Source organism: Indicator indicator, chromosome Z (genome assembly GCF_027791375.1).
Source record: "Indicator indicator isolate 239-I01 chromosome Z, UM_Iind_1.1, whole genome shotgun sequence".
NCBI classification, from domain to species: Eukaryota; Metazoa; Chordata; class Aves; order Piciformes; family Indicatoridae; genus Indicator; species Indicator indicator.
In genome coordinates, this window is record NC_072053.1 from 46,693,901 (window position 1) to 46,711,486 (window position 17,586).

Below are 17,586 nucleotides of genomic sequence, written 5' to 3' on the forward strand. Positions count from 1 at the left end.
TCTGATTTAGTGATTACTTGAATGAATTCACAAAAGCCATTTTATTTCATTACTTAGAGCAAGTTTGCATTTGAGGTTCTGATCCAGCTTAATGACACAGAAGAAAACCAGTCTCTTGAAAATGGGTTGACTACTATAGATATTTCTCCTAGCTCTTGGAAACTGTCTCATTATTTTCCATTTTGATTCAAATAATTGTATCTCATTTTATCAGGCAAAATTTCTCTGAGATCAAAATTGTGTTTTGTTTTTTTTTTGTTTTTTTTTTTTTTTTGGTTGGGTTTTTGTGTTTTTTCTTTTTTTTTTTTCCTTTTGATATAAGAACTGCTGCCTGGTCTTGAGGGATATCTGCAGATTCCCACTGTAATTTTCACTAAGTTTTGGGAACTACCTTATTAATACTTTTATAGTCTGTCTTGCATAATAAGTCCAATTCAGTGTTAGAAGGCAAAATAATTTTCAGTGTTAGAAGGCAAAATAATTTTCACTGTTAGTCCTTGTTCTTGGAAGAGCTGCCGCTGAGGAAAAGCACCATCATTAGGTCTTTGGATTTTTCAAATCTTGCTTAAGATCTTAAGAGGGACTTGAGAGGGAAGTAGGACTTGAGGCCTTTTTGGTCCAGGATAACCTTAACCTCTATAAAATACATGGGTAGTCCAGGTCACAGAAATAAAATACTTGTATTTCCTCCAGCATATTCCATTACTAGCCTTGGTTTTATATTCTGATTTGTAAAAGCAGTGGTTGATACTCTTCCCTAAAATGCATGTCTCCTTTACGTGCGATTAACACAGCTAATTCTTTCATGCTTGTTTTCCAGACAGCAAACATGTTCTATATTGTAGTCATGATGGCCATAGTCCTGTTGAGTTTTGGAGTGTCACGAAAGGCAATCCTTTCACCGGAAGAACCTCCTTCTTGGACTCTGGCACGAGATATTGTATTTCAGCCCTACTGGATGATGTTTGGTGAAGTCTATGCTGGAGAAATAGATGGTACATAATTTTCACAGTACAGCTCCATAGTTTAAATTTAATATGTGCAGAAATATGTCCACTTTGGCCTTCTACAGTTTTGACTATGCATCGAGTCTATTCTTCCTCAAATAATTTTGTTTACTGTGTGTGTATTTCCTTTAATCATGAATAATACTGTATGAATAAAGGTAGGGATATTAGTTTCTTTGTAAAAACAAATACTAAGTTTTAAAACCTTCAAATGTAGCTTTTCGAATTAAGTATATTGCAAAGCTCATAGGAACTAACACTAAGCCATTTCATGTTTAGGGGATCTGTCAATGAAATTAATTTTGAGTTAGGTGATTCCAAAGCTGTTGATCTCTTGAAGAAAAGACTACAAAGTTCCCTTAAGTGAATAAACAATAAAACAAAACCAGGAAAGTAAAAATAAGAAAGAAAAATTATTTTTTTACATATGTCAAGGGTTAGAACTGGTCTGACCATGAAACAATTCACAAATGCTCTTTATTAACCCCTTTACTTTCCCAAAAGGGAAGAGAAAGGGAGAGAGACTTAGGGGCTGGAAAAGAAAACTAAAATTTAACTTCAACGAAATGTATACAAAACCAATATTTGACACACCTCCCTCCCACCCTGATGGCAATTACATCACTGTCACTACTGATGCTGTGGAGCTGGCACTGGGGAAGTCCCAGGGTGTGCTCAGTGGTACATGGGTTCTGGGTGGAAGCTTTGACACTTGCTTTAAGGATCAAAGATTTGGATTTCAGTTTACTTTGGTGTGTGCCATCTCCCAAATACATTTCAGCTGCATCATTTTTCCCTACAGCAAAATGTCAAAGTGACTGGCATAAGAGATAATAATGTATGAAATACCAGTTCATTGGGGCCTCATCCCTGAAGACATTTAAGTTCAGGATCAGTTTGGCCCTGAGCAGCCTGATCCAGTTGGCGGTGTCCCTGGTCACTGCAGGGCAGCTGGACAAGATGACTTTTGAGGGTCCCTTCCAAACCAATGTATTCTGTAAATTTCTGAAATGGTGTCAGCAGCTTCTGAATTGCATTGGACACTCTGAGGCAATAGCATCATAAAGACATGTCGGATCTCCTCCACACGAAGGCAGATCTTTTAGTTGGAAATTTAGTAATGTATCTCTGTGAAAGTAATGAGGACTATTCTGTTGCTGGGGCAAGTGAGGAGCACACACCATTGTTGTTCTTTGTTCATTTCTATACTAACTGTGCTTTGTATGTCCTTCCTTTTCAGTCTGTGAAACCAATGAGGACTGTCCTCCTGGCTCCTTCCTCACGCCATTCCTTCAAGCTGTCTACCTCTTTGTGCAGTACATCATCATGGTCAACTTGCTTATTGCTTTCTTTAAGTAGGTACCATGGTATATTGTTGCAAAAGCAGCAGAGATGTTCTGCCAACACTTCTGCAACAGCCTTTCACCAAATATGCCCCAGCAGGCTCGTGTTGATGGTGGTTGTTACTTCATTTTCCATGGGGTTCAGGCAAATAAAAAATGGTGGGACCAAGAGAGTGGGAGGAAGGGAATGCTGAACAGACATCTACACTGTTTTGCTACTTAAACAGAATCTGACTGGGAAAGTGGACAGCTGCAGTTCAAAAGCAAGCAACATTAAGTTGGCTCTGAAGTAATTTGCCCTTTTTTCTTAAAAGTTGTATTTGTTGGGTTGAGAGCCTATGCAATACTCATCACAGGGGTAACCCAGGGTTTAAATTGGCAGATTAGTGGAGGAGGTATTCAAGAAAAGAGGATAATTACTTTGTGGAAGCATACCCTTAGTTTAGGAAATAAGTAGAAAATTCCTGTTGTTTGCTGCAATTTTGTATATTCTAGACTGAAATCTACCTGTATTAAGTATCTGCTTTTTAATGTCTGCTGCCAGAGTAGGAACGGTTTTTACTGGAACTTTATAGTAATTAATAAGTGTCTGTATAGTAATTCTGACCTTGCAGGTTTTAACAGGGAAACATTTGTAGTGGATCAAGTTCTGTAAAATGTTAATAAAGAACAGTTTAATCCAAGTACTTAATTACTTTTTCTTAGAGTTCTAGTTTTTCTGGGGAAGAAAAAGTCAATTTAGGTTGAAAAAAAATCCAAATGAAGAAATGTATTGATTAGTATTAAAAAAACCTGAATGATTGAAAGTCATTCTGTTCCCACTTCCAATTAGATATCTCTTTCCTGAAATTGTGACAATGCATCAATATTTTTTTGCTTCCTTTTCTTTTCTTTTTTTTTAATATACACCTGTGAAATTGTAATTTGAATTATTTCTAGATTTCAATCTTCAACAGTAGTGATATATAATTGTTCCAGAAGTGGGACCAAAAATGTGCTTTGCTTTTGTGATTATATGCTGGGTGTGTAGTATGACACTGCAACTGCAATTACTGTGCCAGAAACCACGAAGTAGCTTTCCTATACTTGTGTCTTTGATAGTAGATATGGGAAATTATTGAGTAGCCTGCACAAGAATTGCACTTACAGCTGCCACTTCCAGCATGTATTTCATTTAGTGGGAGTATACAAGATGCTAGGTTAACATTCTTCCCTTAGCCTGACTCCTACGTTTAATCAAGTCCAAAGAGGAAGATGATGTCAGATTCTCAGTGAGGCTATATATTAAAGTTTAAATAATCTGGCTGAGATTTCAAAGGCACTTCAGGGATATCCTTTTGCCCAGTTCCTATTAATGTGGATGGGAATTTGATCTCCAAATCCGTTAGGCAGCTTTGAAGATTTCATTCTCAGTGCACTAGCTGCAGGCACATGCTGCTGCCTTGGTAAATGGAAGTTGCTAAGCTGATTTACCTCACTGGAGGGATGGGACTTCAGTGTCAAATTAGATCTGTAGACAAGCATGTTATGATGTATTGGGAATATTCCTCACAGTGCTCTTTTACCCTCCTTTCTTTTTCTCTTTTCTCAGTAATGTTTATTATGATTTGAAATCCATATCAAATAAGCTCTGGAAGTACAACCGGTATCGCTACATTATGACTTACCATGAGAAGCCGTGGCTGCCTCCACCCTTCATCCTCCTGAGCCATGTGGGACTTCTGATAAATCGCATCTTCCGCCACCAGCCCCGAAATGAGCTGGATCAAGAGGAAGGTGACGTTGGACTAAGTAAGCAGAGGAAAGCCGAGGACCAAAAGGAAAAGCTGATGGAATGTTTTGACAGCCTTCCATCACTTTGTAGATCAGTTCCTCAAATAACTAGATTAACTAACTAACTAACTAACTAACTAACTAGCTAGCTAGGGTAGGAGGCTTCTTTTATTTGTAGATCAAATTTTAACCCTCCTGCCTGAGACTTTTTGTAGGAAAAATGACTAGGGGAATGTTTTGCTTTGTCTTTTGTTGTGCTAAATATTTTGCATCAGTCAACATACATGACAAGTCTGAGCTGAAATGAAGTTATAGCAGCTTATTCTGTAGGAATTAATAGCCTTATTTTGTGTTATGAATATGAATTATTAAATATTAATATGGAAATATCAATATGGAAAACATAGTAATAAAAATATAAAATATTATTTATTAATATGAAAAATTGCCAAAAGCTTATTAACAGGTATGGGTGTACGGCTGTAGTATATTTACAGTGGATATGAACTGTTTATAGGCAATATTAAAAATTTAAATAGTATTAAGCAAACTGAGAAAATAACAGTGGGAAAGAGAATCTGTGGCAGGGTTATGTCACTTGTCCACTAGGGGAGACTTGACAGGAACCTTGCCAAAACCAGCAGTTAAGAAAGACAGAACCTTTTACAAAGAGGCTTTATAGAGATTACCAATTACTCGCAATATCATTTCTCCAGAATTCTCTGCAGGGCTGCAATATAGTCCGGGTTAGACAGAGCAACAGGAGTTCCACCCACGTGGAGAGATGCTGCTGCTGTGCATTAGCTGGTAATGGCTTCCATGGCACTCTCAGGCGCTGGTTGCTGGCAGGGTTGTCTCACTGTCCCAATGGCTGGGCTGGCTGTGGCACAACAGCAGGTGGCTCTTGAAGTTTCCCAGGGTTTGCAGGCTGTCCCAAGGTTTCAGGCTGTCAACAGCAGCCTGATTATCTCAGTGCTTTGCTGCACAGTCTGGGTTTGAGGAGCAGGTGCTTAGGCTGGAAGTGACTTACCGCTGCAAGGGACGGTTCTCTGGCTCTTGGCTCACCTGGGCTTTCTCCCTTCTGCCTGGCAAGATACTTCTGTCTGCTCCTGGGTTTTTATAATATGAAGAGACTGATTATGGGTTCAGTGCAGTTTATGTGAAGGGGCTTGCGTCTTTCTGGGTAAACTGAGGCATGGCAAAGATTCTGAGTCGCAAGGTTCTCAGCTTATTTTCCTGGATCTTAGGCAAGGCACCTTGTTTACAATTTGGCTTTGCTTTTATAATTTGCCTGAGGATCAATTTGGCCAACTGGGAACAAATAGAATGGGATTTCACTAGGTAAAGACATAAGCCTAGTCTAGGTGAAGCATGGGCAGTGCAGGTGCCTGTTTACCACAAAGGGAGGACATATCCCTGTTTACCAGACTTTCTGAAGCCTGGGTTCTTTGTCTTTTTCCCACATGCCCCGGACCCCTGCAGGAGGGAGAGGGAGAGGGGGGATCCCACCTGGACATGCCAGGGCTTGTTTTGGGTTCATTTTGGGCCCATTTGGCTCTACCATCACACTGAAGGTATACCCTTCCATGTATTTATACAATACCAGTGATTCCTTTTGTAACTTCTCAGAGAAAATACCCATGGAGTCCAAGGACAGAGGAGATGCAGACAGAGAGCATAGGGGCTTCCCACCTCCTTGCTGCATCCTTCCATGTGTGCACATGCTTAATATCACCTCCTTCACCCTTCATCTTTTCCAGGGTCCCACTGTTGCCAGCTCCTGCAGCTCTGCCCAAAGAAGCCCTGGCCAGTGTAGGGAGGATACCACAAGATGTTGGGATAGAAATGAATACTCAACAGTGGGGCTTGGTGGTTGGATAATAGCTGAAAACAGTTGATAGTAGATAATAATAATACAAAATAGATAATAGGTGAAGCAATGGGATGGAGAGGATGAGAGGCTGGTGGCTGCAACATTGTCTAAAAAAAAATCTTGGGGAACACTGGTGCATAGTATTGTGCAGTCCTTTATTTTTTTTTAATGCAGCATACGTCCTTGCTGCCTAATAACAGACCCTGCTTGGGTTATGTTTCACTTAGGATTTTCTGTATGGAATGTGAACCTGTGAAGGTATCTGGCATGCTCACAGGTGGTTAGAGAATTTAAAAATGGGCTTAACTAATCAATGCTGAGACACTTTACTGCTACTCCCAGGCTCAGCTCCTCAACATCATGACTGGATACATCAGCTTGCCATTGAAATACTGCTGCTTATTTTGTATGCTTGCATGGTGTAAGTCAACTGACATAACATAGAGAGTGTCTTACTTCTAAAAGTACATTAGACACAAGGAAAAGGAAAACACTGCTTATTGCAGGTACAAAAGGTTTCATGCTTTGCCTGCACTTCTTTGGGAATGAGACTTTTTTCTTGTTTATGTACCTTTGTATCCTTTTTATATATTTCTCTGCATTGCTTGATAAATTTCTTCTACTTAAATTTTGGTCTGGATATAATTAACTAGTTTTAGCAGTGAGAAACCAGTGCCACCCTGTGGAAAATCAGTGAAAATACCAACATGCAGAGAAAATCTTGGAGGCGAGAAAACAGATGAATTAGGGAAAAAAAGAGCATAGTAGATGATCAGCTCTCATTCACATTGAGACGGGGACTCCAGCACACTGAGGGTGGGGCTTCCCTGCCGAGCTGTGGGTTGCAGCTGAGCATTGCATGCTTGTAGTAAACACTGCCGTGTTGCTTGGCACAGATACTGCCCTAGCAAGTGTAGTGAGGACTCTGATATTTAAAAAAAGAAACAAAAATAGAGCTTGGAAGATGTGAAGTTTGGATCAGAGAAGCAGCTTTCCACCAAATACATTCCTTCCTATGAACTTGTAATTGATCTTTTCTCTCAGAAGTCTAGGTGTGCTAGAAGATTATCATTTTAGCAGCCCAAGCAGTGTAGTTTTAAACTTTTGAATGTGTTTCCACTCAGTAATTTTACTTAACGTTTTATACATATGAATACACGAAGCAATTAGGTGAAAAAAAGTTTTGTAACTCTGAGTACCTGAAAGGACTGTAACTGTTACAGGTGACTAGCCCTAAATGAATGCCTGTACCAAATTAGAAGATAAATCTTTCTAAGTCATACATATCCGTGTCTAAGACTTGTGAATCACACATGTATAACAGAATACGTGAAATGGTTTGGGAGAAAATGCATCTTTTTGATCAGTCATTTGGATATGTACTTTTGAGGCTTTAAGAGGGAGTGCACTGGAATTTTTCATTGTGTATTTACTCCCTGTCTAAGGAAAGATAAAACCCATGTTTAGATCTGTTTGGCTTCCTTTATCTTTATGCCTAAACCCAAATTAATGGAGTTATGTATGATTCATTCTTGTTAGGGATGGAGGAGGAAACAATTCAGACAGTTTTGTTTGTTTTTCACAAATCCTTACAAACAGTTGCATTTGCCAGCATGTTTCATACCAGCTTCTGCCTTCTCTGTTCAGAGTTGTACCTGAGTGATGAGGAGTTAAAGAAACTTCATGACTTTGAGGAACAGTGTGTGGAAAAATATTTTCATGAGAAAAATGAAAGCCTGAGTTCCAGTGACAGTGAGAGGATCCGTTTGACAACAGAAAGGTGTGTTTTGCTGCAGATTTGTGCTCTTCGTATACATTTGTCATATAAAAAGACATTAATAAGCTAATGCTTTTGGAACATATTATGGCCACTGTGAATATAAGGTGCAGTAACAGGCATAAGCCTTGCTAATTTAAAAAAATGTGATGTATGTATTTGAACTGCATGTCAGGCCTGGCTAGGAAACCTTATTGCCATAACTGCATCTCTTTGTGTGCAGTGGATGGATGTTGCTCAGTTTCACTTTTGTAGACCAGGTAGAACCACAAAAACCTCCCAGATTACAGTGTACAACACCTATTTCTATTTAAAGGTGTGGCAGTGTAGGAACACTGTGGAGAGTATTGCTTGTGACTGAGGATAATGTCTGTTTACAGAAATAACCATATAACCATTGTAGCATTATCTGCAATGTGGTGTCCTGGTTTGCAAAATGTCAATACACACCAAAACTCTCTGTATTATCCTGTTTTAGCTTCCTACTGAAATTAGTGGCAAAGCTGACATTAAGTTTAATGGGAACGATTAAAGAAAGTGAGTGCTATAAAAAGTCTTACTGAACACCACTACTGGTCTCATCTAATAAATTTGTTTTGCCTAGAGTAGGATAGCTTCTGTTCATAAATTTATTTTCTGCATGCTAAAACAAAACACACAAGCAAAATTAATTTTGCTGAAACAAAACACACAAGCAAAATTCTGTAAAGGAAATAAAAAGAGTGGCTTTGTTCAAAAGTTGCAGAATTGATTACAGCAGGAAGAGTTCTTTTAGTGGATAAATACAGATCTGGGAAGGAATTTTTTTCAGTGTGCAAAGGTGAGACACTTTGGTGAAGCATTGCATAACATTAATACAAGAAATTGATTTCAGTGAATAAAATATTTTTGAACACTGCTCTTCGATTTTTTTATTCAGCTATCAGATAGGTATAAAGACCTCTAGTGACTCAGTGACAAAGGAAAGGAGCACCTTTTGCATGTTACCTGCAGCTAGTTTATCATTGTCTTAATGACAGAGCACCAGAGAGAGTATCCTCAGGAAATGTGAAGATAAGGGATGGGTTAGAAGTACATCATACCAGGCCAAGAAGCCTGCACTGTTCACAGGAGATTTGAAGAGTATAAAAAATACTTTGCTTTTTGGGCAGCTGAATTTCACCTGAAAATAACTGGTGGCATCAGAATCTGTTCCAAAACACCAAATAGGTTCTTGGGAAGACCTTTTTCCCAGCAGTTTCTGATACTGAAAACCACAAAAGTATATGTGGATTTTGTTTGAACCTTGCTCTTCTGATGCTTGCACAAGAATGCAGAAATGCCCGGTGACTGGTTGACATGCATGATGTCATGTCTTAATGATGTGTGAAATACATGATGACTGTATCAGTACAGGTTAGGGGCTGACTTGCTAGAAAGCAGCTCTTTGGAAGAAAACCCTGGGAGTCCCAGTAGACAGCAAGATGACCATGAGCCATCAATGTGGCTTTGTGGGCAAGAAGGCTGGCGATATCCTGGGATACATCAAGAAGAGTGTGGCAAGCAGGTTATCTTCCCCCTCTAGTGTGTAATCTAAATGACATGTTGTAAGTCTGGATAATGAAAGTCACCATTACAAAAAGAACAAAACCAAAATCCACAAAACTGTTTGAAACACTGACTTTTTGAAATGTGTTGATGGCTCCCTTTATCCTCTGGCAAACAGAAGTAAAGATATTTGTTTTGGTTTTGTAATTGTATTTCCTTTTTCCACCTAGAGTAGAAGAGATGTTTCTGCAGCTTAAAGAAGTTCATGAGAAGGTATTTTATATCAAGGAGTCCTTACTCTCCCTGGACAGCCAGCTAGGACATTTGCAAGACCTGTCTGCCTTAACAGTGGACATCCTGAAAGTGCTTTCAGCTGTAGACACCTTGCAGGTGAAAGAAGCCTTACTGAATGACACAAAACATCAAACCTGTAGGAAGCTGCCACATAGCTGGAGCAATGCACTCTATTCCAAGACCTTGAGCAGCCTGGAGTGTTTGTATGACAAAAATTACCACTACTACAGCATGCCACCCTCTCTCCTACGGAGCTTGGTAAGGAGCCAGCAGCCATCAGAGTGCAAAGATCGCATTTCAAATACTGAGAGTAGCAAGGTGCTAGAAGACAGCTCTCAAAAGACAGAAATAGAGAGTGACACGCTTACTTCAGGAGTATCCTCTGAGACTAAGTCAACCCCTAGATATGGACAATTTTTGCTGGTGCCCCCTGACCATCAGAGAGGGTCTTTTCCTGAAGATGTCACCTTAAATTTCTCCTTCTTGAACACTCCTTCCACGTACAGAGATGAGACATTCAGAGATGAACTGCAAAGTAGCACTGCAGTGCAGCAAAGCTTGCAGAGAGTCAGTCTCATTGACAAAACCCCAGAAAATTACCAGTGGAGACAAAGAGACTTTGTTATTCATTTGCCATCAGAAAATAGTAATGACAAAGAGACTGATCAACCTCTTGGTCTCCAGCCATCCCTGAATATTGAAGAGAGTGCAGCACCCTCCTACAATGACAGGGAAGAAACTGAAGGTGGTTACGTGAACTGGGGATTTTCTGAAGGTGATGAAAAAGGAGTTTTCAGCACAGAAACAAAAAAGAAGGCCCTGTGTATACATTCTGCTTATAAAAATGACTGCAGTTGCACAGGGAGCCAGCCCAGGCATATCCAGATAAGAGAATCAAAGTCCTTCTACAGCTCTGACAGGTCATGTCACAGCAGCTTCATCTCTCAGAACAAGATGAAATGCACCACATCCTGGATCAGCCCGCTCTGGAGGGACTGGAATTTCTGCAGGAGCAACACCTTAGAGTCCCCTAAGAAAGAGAAAAGAGGAAAAACCTGCAAATCCTTAGGCGGTAATTATAAAACCCTGAATCAGTACAGTATCTTTTAGTGGTGAGCCCAAAATATAAAAATGTTTGCTTTACACATAGGAGCTTCATTGGAGGGTGGTAGTAGAGAGCACAGAGTTACTTGTTTACTTTCTCCGTGCTGACTGCTGTAGTGAATGTCTTAAGTGTGCTTGGTATCCAAACTGCGCCACACTTGTGTGTCAGCTGCCATGATTCTCCCCATCTTGGGGGATACCTATACCTGAGGATACATAACTAGGGTGACAGAGGGACTGTGCTTACTCTGGGGAAGTCTCCTGTCCTGGTGATGAATGCAATAATTGAGGGAGCCAAAGTGAATTACACAATCTCTAAGAGATACTTCAGCAGTATCATAGGTCATATGGATGCAGGGAGAATGAAGAGGTACATATTTTTATAGTTTGTGTCAAGCTACCTTGTCCACCACCAAGTTTGCTTAACAACAGCTAAAATATAGCAGGTTCCTGTTCTAAGTATGAATAGTAGGAGATGATGTATCTAATTTGTTGTTTTGTGTCTTGTGATGATGCACATTTTTGCACTGAGCTTGGCTTTGGGTGCTACAATTTCTCTCAGCTTTCTTTGATGAGCTGCTGAGTCTCAGTCTTATTGTATGTTCTCTTAGTAAACAAAAGCTCTGTAGCTTAGTGGCCTTTTTGATTCTTTCCCACAGAGTCTTTAAGATCCAGTGAGCTACACCTAGCTGAGGCAACAAAAGCAAAACAACAAAACCAAGACAGAAAGTCTGGGAGAGGAAAGAAGAATCAAAAACACCTTCAGGTGCCGGTATGTGAAGATGCAAGAGAACCACATATCCCATAGCTGTCTTTTCCATTCATTAACAGCACTTCTACAGTGTGGCATAGTTGAAAATGTATACATTTAAAACACTGCACACAAACTGGGGCATCTTTGTGTGTGTGTGTGTGTCTGGCTTTGGTTTACTTTTCCTTTTCTTTGAATATGAGGGATTTCAGTTTTTAATGTGCTGAAGTCTTTGGACTTTGCTAGATAGTATACCAGGGGTCTTACTGATTTTACATAGAACGTAATGGGTCCTTGCATTTTCACTGACAAGAGAGCTTGGAGAGGGTTCATATGATCTAGGATAGACTGAAGAATTGCTGAGCTATATCCAGACAGTGTGCAACTGTAAACCAGCAAGACAGGCCTTGTAATGTTGTCTCCTGCATACAAGAGTCTCAGTCTTCTCTCTGAATCCATCAAACATTTAACACATTGAAAACAGTATATTGATTGTGTCATGTATATGGGGCAACTTTCCTAATTGTATCTGTATGTAGATATGTACATATGTATATATATGTATGTATATATATGTGTGTGTGTGTGTGTGTTTATAAAGAGATTCCTGGGGTATTTCTAATCTGGAAAGAGTTACCTTTGTGTAGTGAAATGAAAGCTGGAGACTGATTTGCTTACCTAAGATACTCTACTCAGGTCAGCAACAGATCTTAGACTTTAACTTTAGGACCTAATACCTCTGAAGGGATTCTGAGGGACTTCAAACTTTGTTTTAAAAAGCTGTAGTGCTACATCTTTTATCAGTAGTATTTACTAGACAAAACCCACATACCTTGTACAATTTGTAACAAAAATAGGAAAATCTGTTTTTTGGTTGAGAACGAGTTTTGTTATTGGCATTTCAGTGGAGCTCTGAAAGGCCATGTTACAGACTGTCAGAGAAACTGCAGAGATGCTAGTCATCCTGTAAATCATGTATTGTTTTGTCTATGTCTTGCCAGGTGATTAGAGTGGATGATTGTCCACAGAACACCCAAGTGAGCTCAGAGCCTGCAGAGATAAATGTCTGGGATGAGCAAGAGAAACACAGCAAGAACTGGCTCACTGTGTCTAATTTCAGTCAGCTAAGTATGTGATATTTTGCAGATGGCGAATATCAGAACAGCTTTTAAAAAAGAAGCAGTAAATAAAAATTCACAAATTCACCCACCACTTTCATCTCATGGTATAATTTTCACAGAATTAGACTAAGGTTGCAGCCATCATGACTTGGTTAGTTGTTGTGTTGTTGCAGAGGCAAAAGGTTAGATGGGAAGTCAGTTAAAGCTTTCCATGAGTGCTGCCTGTCTCACTTGGCATATGGTAGACTATTAATCCTCAGGAATAAGTGGGAAGCAAGGAGGGTGATATCCTTGTCTCCTCTCCTGAGGTGTCTTCCAAAGTGAAAAAAATAAACTCTCGCAGATTTCTCACTTTTACACTCGCAGCAGTGCTTCAATACTGTATCTGCTGGCACATCCTCTGCATGCATTATTCATTACTTGCTTCTCAGAAACACATCCTCCAAAGGGGAGAAATGACTTCTGTGTTGTCTGTGTTGGAATGAAAAGGGAATGGCATTCTTGCTCTTCTTTTAGTAATTTTCCAACTTTAATTCTCAGAAATCCTTTTCATAGTTCATCTTTCAGCACCATGGAATGCAGTGACTTAGCATAGCATGGTCTGAGAAGGGTTGTGCTCCTCAAAGATCTTCTGACAGAGAATGGAAACGGTTTTAACACTATGAAATTCTGTTATTGCTTTATGGCCCATTATGCTGGGCCAATAGAGTATATAGGTTGTTTGTTTTGTAGAATTGCACAGATACTTAGTTCGTAGCAGCAGACCTCTTAATTTACACTATGGAAATAGCTGACACTTGCTTTTTTTGGCTAGGTTTGGAACGTCTCAGTTACATGCACCAGAGAATGAAAAATCAAGACATCAGTAGACATACAATACCATTCTGTGATTACCTGAGGCATTCTCAAAAGGTAAGACCTCAGATTGAATGTCCTAGTCTATAGTTTTGCCTGGGGTGAGCCCAGAGTGGCTTTATTGATGTCAATGGACTTGTTGCTAAAGGCTTTTTTAACAGGTGAGGAACTTTATTGTCTGCTGGCACAATGCATGTGTGTGTGTAAATGAACAATTTAACAGCTGTTAACACCCTGTTAATATTATTGAAGTAGGATATTAAATTATTGAATCACAGAGTGGTTCTGAGTATGAAGAAGCTGGTCAGAAGTTACACGTGTGTTGATGTTTCGTTAATCAAGAAGTGAGCACACAACTTGGGCTTGAACATGTTGGCAGAATTGGTATCAGAGTCAAGTAAATTTTGGAAAGTTATCTGTAAAGCTCTTAATGTGTTGGAGAGAGATATTTTTTACAAAGCAGGAGGTAAACATTGATAATAATTGAAAAGCTTAGATTTCTTAACCACTGGCTTATAAACATTATACCTTATTATTTATTAGAATTAATTTTCAGGTCCATAATATAAATATCCTCTGCCTGTGTATCTCAACATAGGTTCATTGACTTTGATGGTCCTGGCCTACATTGTATTTCTTGAAGGCTGGGGGCCCGAATCTGGATTATAGAAGTGTTATTTTTCTGAATAGTAGTCAGTTTCTGACTAACATATTAGGAGGATCCATCTGGACCAATCTTCCCTAATATAACTGAAAGATAAAAGACTGTTTGAGGGTTTCATTAACTATAAGACATGTGGCATATGTGACCTAAATATCACTGAAAAGATACTCAGTGTGTTACTTTCTTCTGTGATAGAGATTTAGAGCGTGCTTTATTTTAGGCAACTGTAAAGACTACCCCTAAATTGAAATTTTCTAATATAAAGAGAATTGTCTAGTATTGTCCATGTTAGAAAACCTTTAACATGTCTTGATAGGTGCATTGAGATGCAGGTGGCTACCTTAGTATTTTATTAAATGAATGGAGACAGCACAGAAAACTGTATTGTGATCAAATTAGTTTCATTTTGTGTAAATATGGCAATGCTGTAATGCACTTGCCTATCAGTGTGATTCAAGCTAACAATAAGCATATCATTAAATGTTTTCAAGACTGTACCTTTCTGAGTTTTGCAGTGTCCATAGGACAGCGAAGTTCAGATTTTACCAGTAAAAGTATCTTTTTTTTTTTTACTTCCCCCCCCCACAGGATTTGAGTGATAACATATTTGGAACGACCAAGAAAAGTAATCTGAACAGGAACTCCTTGTATGTATTATTACTATATTCAGATATTCATCAGTTGCTTCAGAAAAGAGACTTTGTGCTTTGCAGGTTTCTACTTCAGTACTGCAATATACATAGGATGAGAAATTGATGTGAAATGAAGAGTTAAGGCAATTCAGTCAATTTAAGTTTTTTAAAATTAACCCTTATTCATGGAGATAAAGGACATACATTTAAATAGAGTATATAATTTTAGGTGGAATACACACAATAATCCAATTTTCTAATTCAATTACTGAGATCACCAAGGCATCTATAACTAGCTATTATTCCAATCTAGTGAGCATGAAAAGTTTCATTTGCTTTTGCTATGGGAAATTGCATGTTTCCTTTTTTAATAATTTAAATGCTATCAGCTCCTGAAAGCTTCCTTTATTCTCTGATTAATCTCTTTTGTACTGAGTCTGTACATTTACAAAATGTTTACCTTGGTGTTCTTAGTGGGTTTTCAGTAGAAATTAAGGTTTGGTTATGTTAGTGAAAGTATACTGATTTCAAAAGTGTTTTAAATTTTATCGTGCTTTTTTTGTTGGGTGGCTGGTTTTGGTGGTTTGTTGGGGTTTTTTTGTTTGTTTTGGGGGTTGTTCATTTTGTTGGGTTGTTTTTTTTTCAGCCTGACTGATAATTGTGGCAGTATTGGGGGTGTTTTTTCCATATGCAGTGCTGCCCCTATGTTCCTTTTCCCTTTCTTTATTTTCATCTATTTATTTTATATCTGTCTTCTTTGGTAACACTGTAATGTAATAAATGAAAGACAGTAGAAAGCTGTTACACCCCATGTGATTTCATCATGAGAAAAGGAAAAAAGGTAGTATATTTTTTACCCATCCTGTGCTTAGGTTTCAGGGGTTTGTTGTTGTTGTTGTTTGCTTATTTATTTTTTACCCAGTCATTTATAGGCAGCAGGCAAACTGCATAGTTAACCAGAAGGACTTACAGGCCATCGAGTGGCCTGATTCTGTCACTTAATCTCTTGTTTTCCGTGAGATCTCTCTGGTCTTTGAGATGAATCATATCCAGTGTCTTCTGTAACAGAGACTTTTTAATGCTGATGGTGTAGTCTTTCTGCAGCCTTGCTAATCCAAAGGACCATCAGTTTAAAAAGTAATGATAGATGCAGATGAAAAGTATCTCTGAGTACATCTCAATATTAATTGAAAAATGAACAATTTTGTACGTGATTGAAGTGGTTTTAATTGATACTGTTATTACAGTGTAAACAATGAACACAGTGCAGATCATAAGAGCAATTCAACATAAAGCAGAGAAAGAAACATGCAGAAACATGTGGCTATTCTTCAGTAACTGAAGATTATTTCCTGATTGTTGCAATGAGCAAAGTTGTGCTGGGAATTATTTTGTTCTGTTTACTAATCAAACCTTTGTAAGTTTTGTCTTCACATAGATCACCTTTTTTTTTTCTTTAATATGTAACTGCGTTAGCATAGTGACAGAAATTTTCAAGCAAAATATCATATGTTTGCTTTTAAACAGGTTGAGAACTTCAGAGAAAACCGACAGTAAGTTTTTGATTGCTTGTCACTCATTTTAATTAATCTTGCCAAATATTACTGACAATTCTGAAGTATAGAATCCAGAAGTTAATTTACTATAATTGGTGGGTTATTAGAAAATGTTCAGCTGCTCTTGCATATGCTAGTTACCATTTTCCACCTTAAGTGAAAGACTTTTTTTATGAGGAGATGTTTTCTTCATGGTAACTGTCAAAATCTTAAAATAATAAAAAAAAAAAACCCAAACATTTTTACTTTATACTGCCCAGTAATGTAGAGTTTAGACTGCCCAATAGAAGCAGAGTATATTCCTGAGGATAGATTTTTATGTAAAATTTTTAATGTATGCTTGATTTTTGAATTTGCAGGTTGGTGTAATTCCTTTGTGGGTGTGGTTTCCCTGAAATTATTAAATCAGTGAAAGAATAAATTTATTATGACATGCTCAATGAAGAAAATCAAAATTATATCAAGGAATCACTTTGTTCCACAAAAGCAGAGTGCCTGTTAATTTCACTTGCATGTGTTGCCTTTTTGTCTATCTCCCAGTTTTCCTAACAAGCTACTTAGCTGTAAGAGACTGAGCAGCTGGGCATGTGTCCTTTTGGGGCTAGCTGTGACACAGAATTGAGTTGCTCTTAAACTTACCTCCTCTTCAAGTGCTGTTCTTTCTGGGTCCATATATGCACTAAATGCTGCAGTGCCAAAGCACACTGCTGCAAGCATAGTGAGTTGTGGGGCTGATCTCTAGAGCACATAATTGCTTTGATTAAAATCCAGTTTTTCCATCCTCAGAAAATAATTGCTTGGCTCCTGCACCTCTTTTCATGTTTATTGTTTTACATCATATGACCACTTGAGTCCGGCAAAAGGGAGATTGAAACACCAAAGGCACTCAGTGAAAATGCTGGCCCTTTGCCCAACAACTGTTTATGCTTCTTATTTAAGATCTGTTTTGCTAGAAAAGGGAATATAAACAAATAAAATAGACCAAAAAGAAAAGCGTAACATTCAAATACTTTGGCAAAGATTCAGTTATGATTAGGTCATTTTTCATAATTAAAATTAGCACAGTATACATATTTCCTCAAATCTGACATTTTGAAGGATTGTTTTCCAGTAGAACAAAATTAGTAGCATCTAATGGTATTAGATGGCAGTTAACCTGCCAGATATCTACTGGGAACTTAGCACAGAGAAGGCAGTCTAGGAGGTTCTTAGAGTGTATAGAGGATATCTGCTTCTCACAGCTGCTGTGTGAGCCTCCCAGGGGTGAGGCTTTGCTTGACCTACTCTTTACAAGAAGAGAAGGGCTGGT

At 38.5% G+C, this 17,586-nt stretch overlaps 1 protein-coding gene across 1 annotated transcript in view; it reads left to right on the forward strand.

Annotated features, from left to right (window-relative positions):
- Positions 1 to 17,586, forward strand: part of TRPM6 (transient receptor potential cation channel subfamily M member 6) — an 86,684-nt gene that overhangs the window by 53,615 nt on the left and 15,483 nt on the right. The window contains exons 22-31 of the mRNA XM_054397585.1: positions 821 to 995; positions 2,248 to 2,362; positions 3,942 to 4,141; positions 7,644 to 7,776; positions 9,531 to 10,666; positions 11,358 to 11,470; positions 12,451 to 12,577; positions 13,385 to 13,482; positions 14,678 to 14,736; positions 16,249 to 16,274. Coding sequence (XP_054253560.1) covers positions 821 to 995; positions 2,248 to 2,362; positions 3,942 to 4,141; positions 7,644 to 7,776; positions 9,531 to 10,666; positions 11,358 to 11,470; positions 12,451 to 12,577; positions 13,385 to 13,482; positions 14,678 to 14,736; positions 16,249 to 16,274 — 2,182 coding nt within the window. The remainder of the gene's footprint in view (positions 1 to 820; positions 996 to 2,247; positions 2,363 to 3,941; positions 4,142 to 7,643; positions 7,777 to 9,530; positions 10,667 to 11,357; positions 11,471 to 12,450; positions 12,578 to 13,384; positions 13,483 to 14,677; positions 14,737 to 16,248; positions 16,275 to 17,586) is intronic.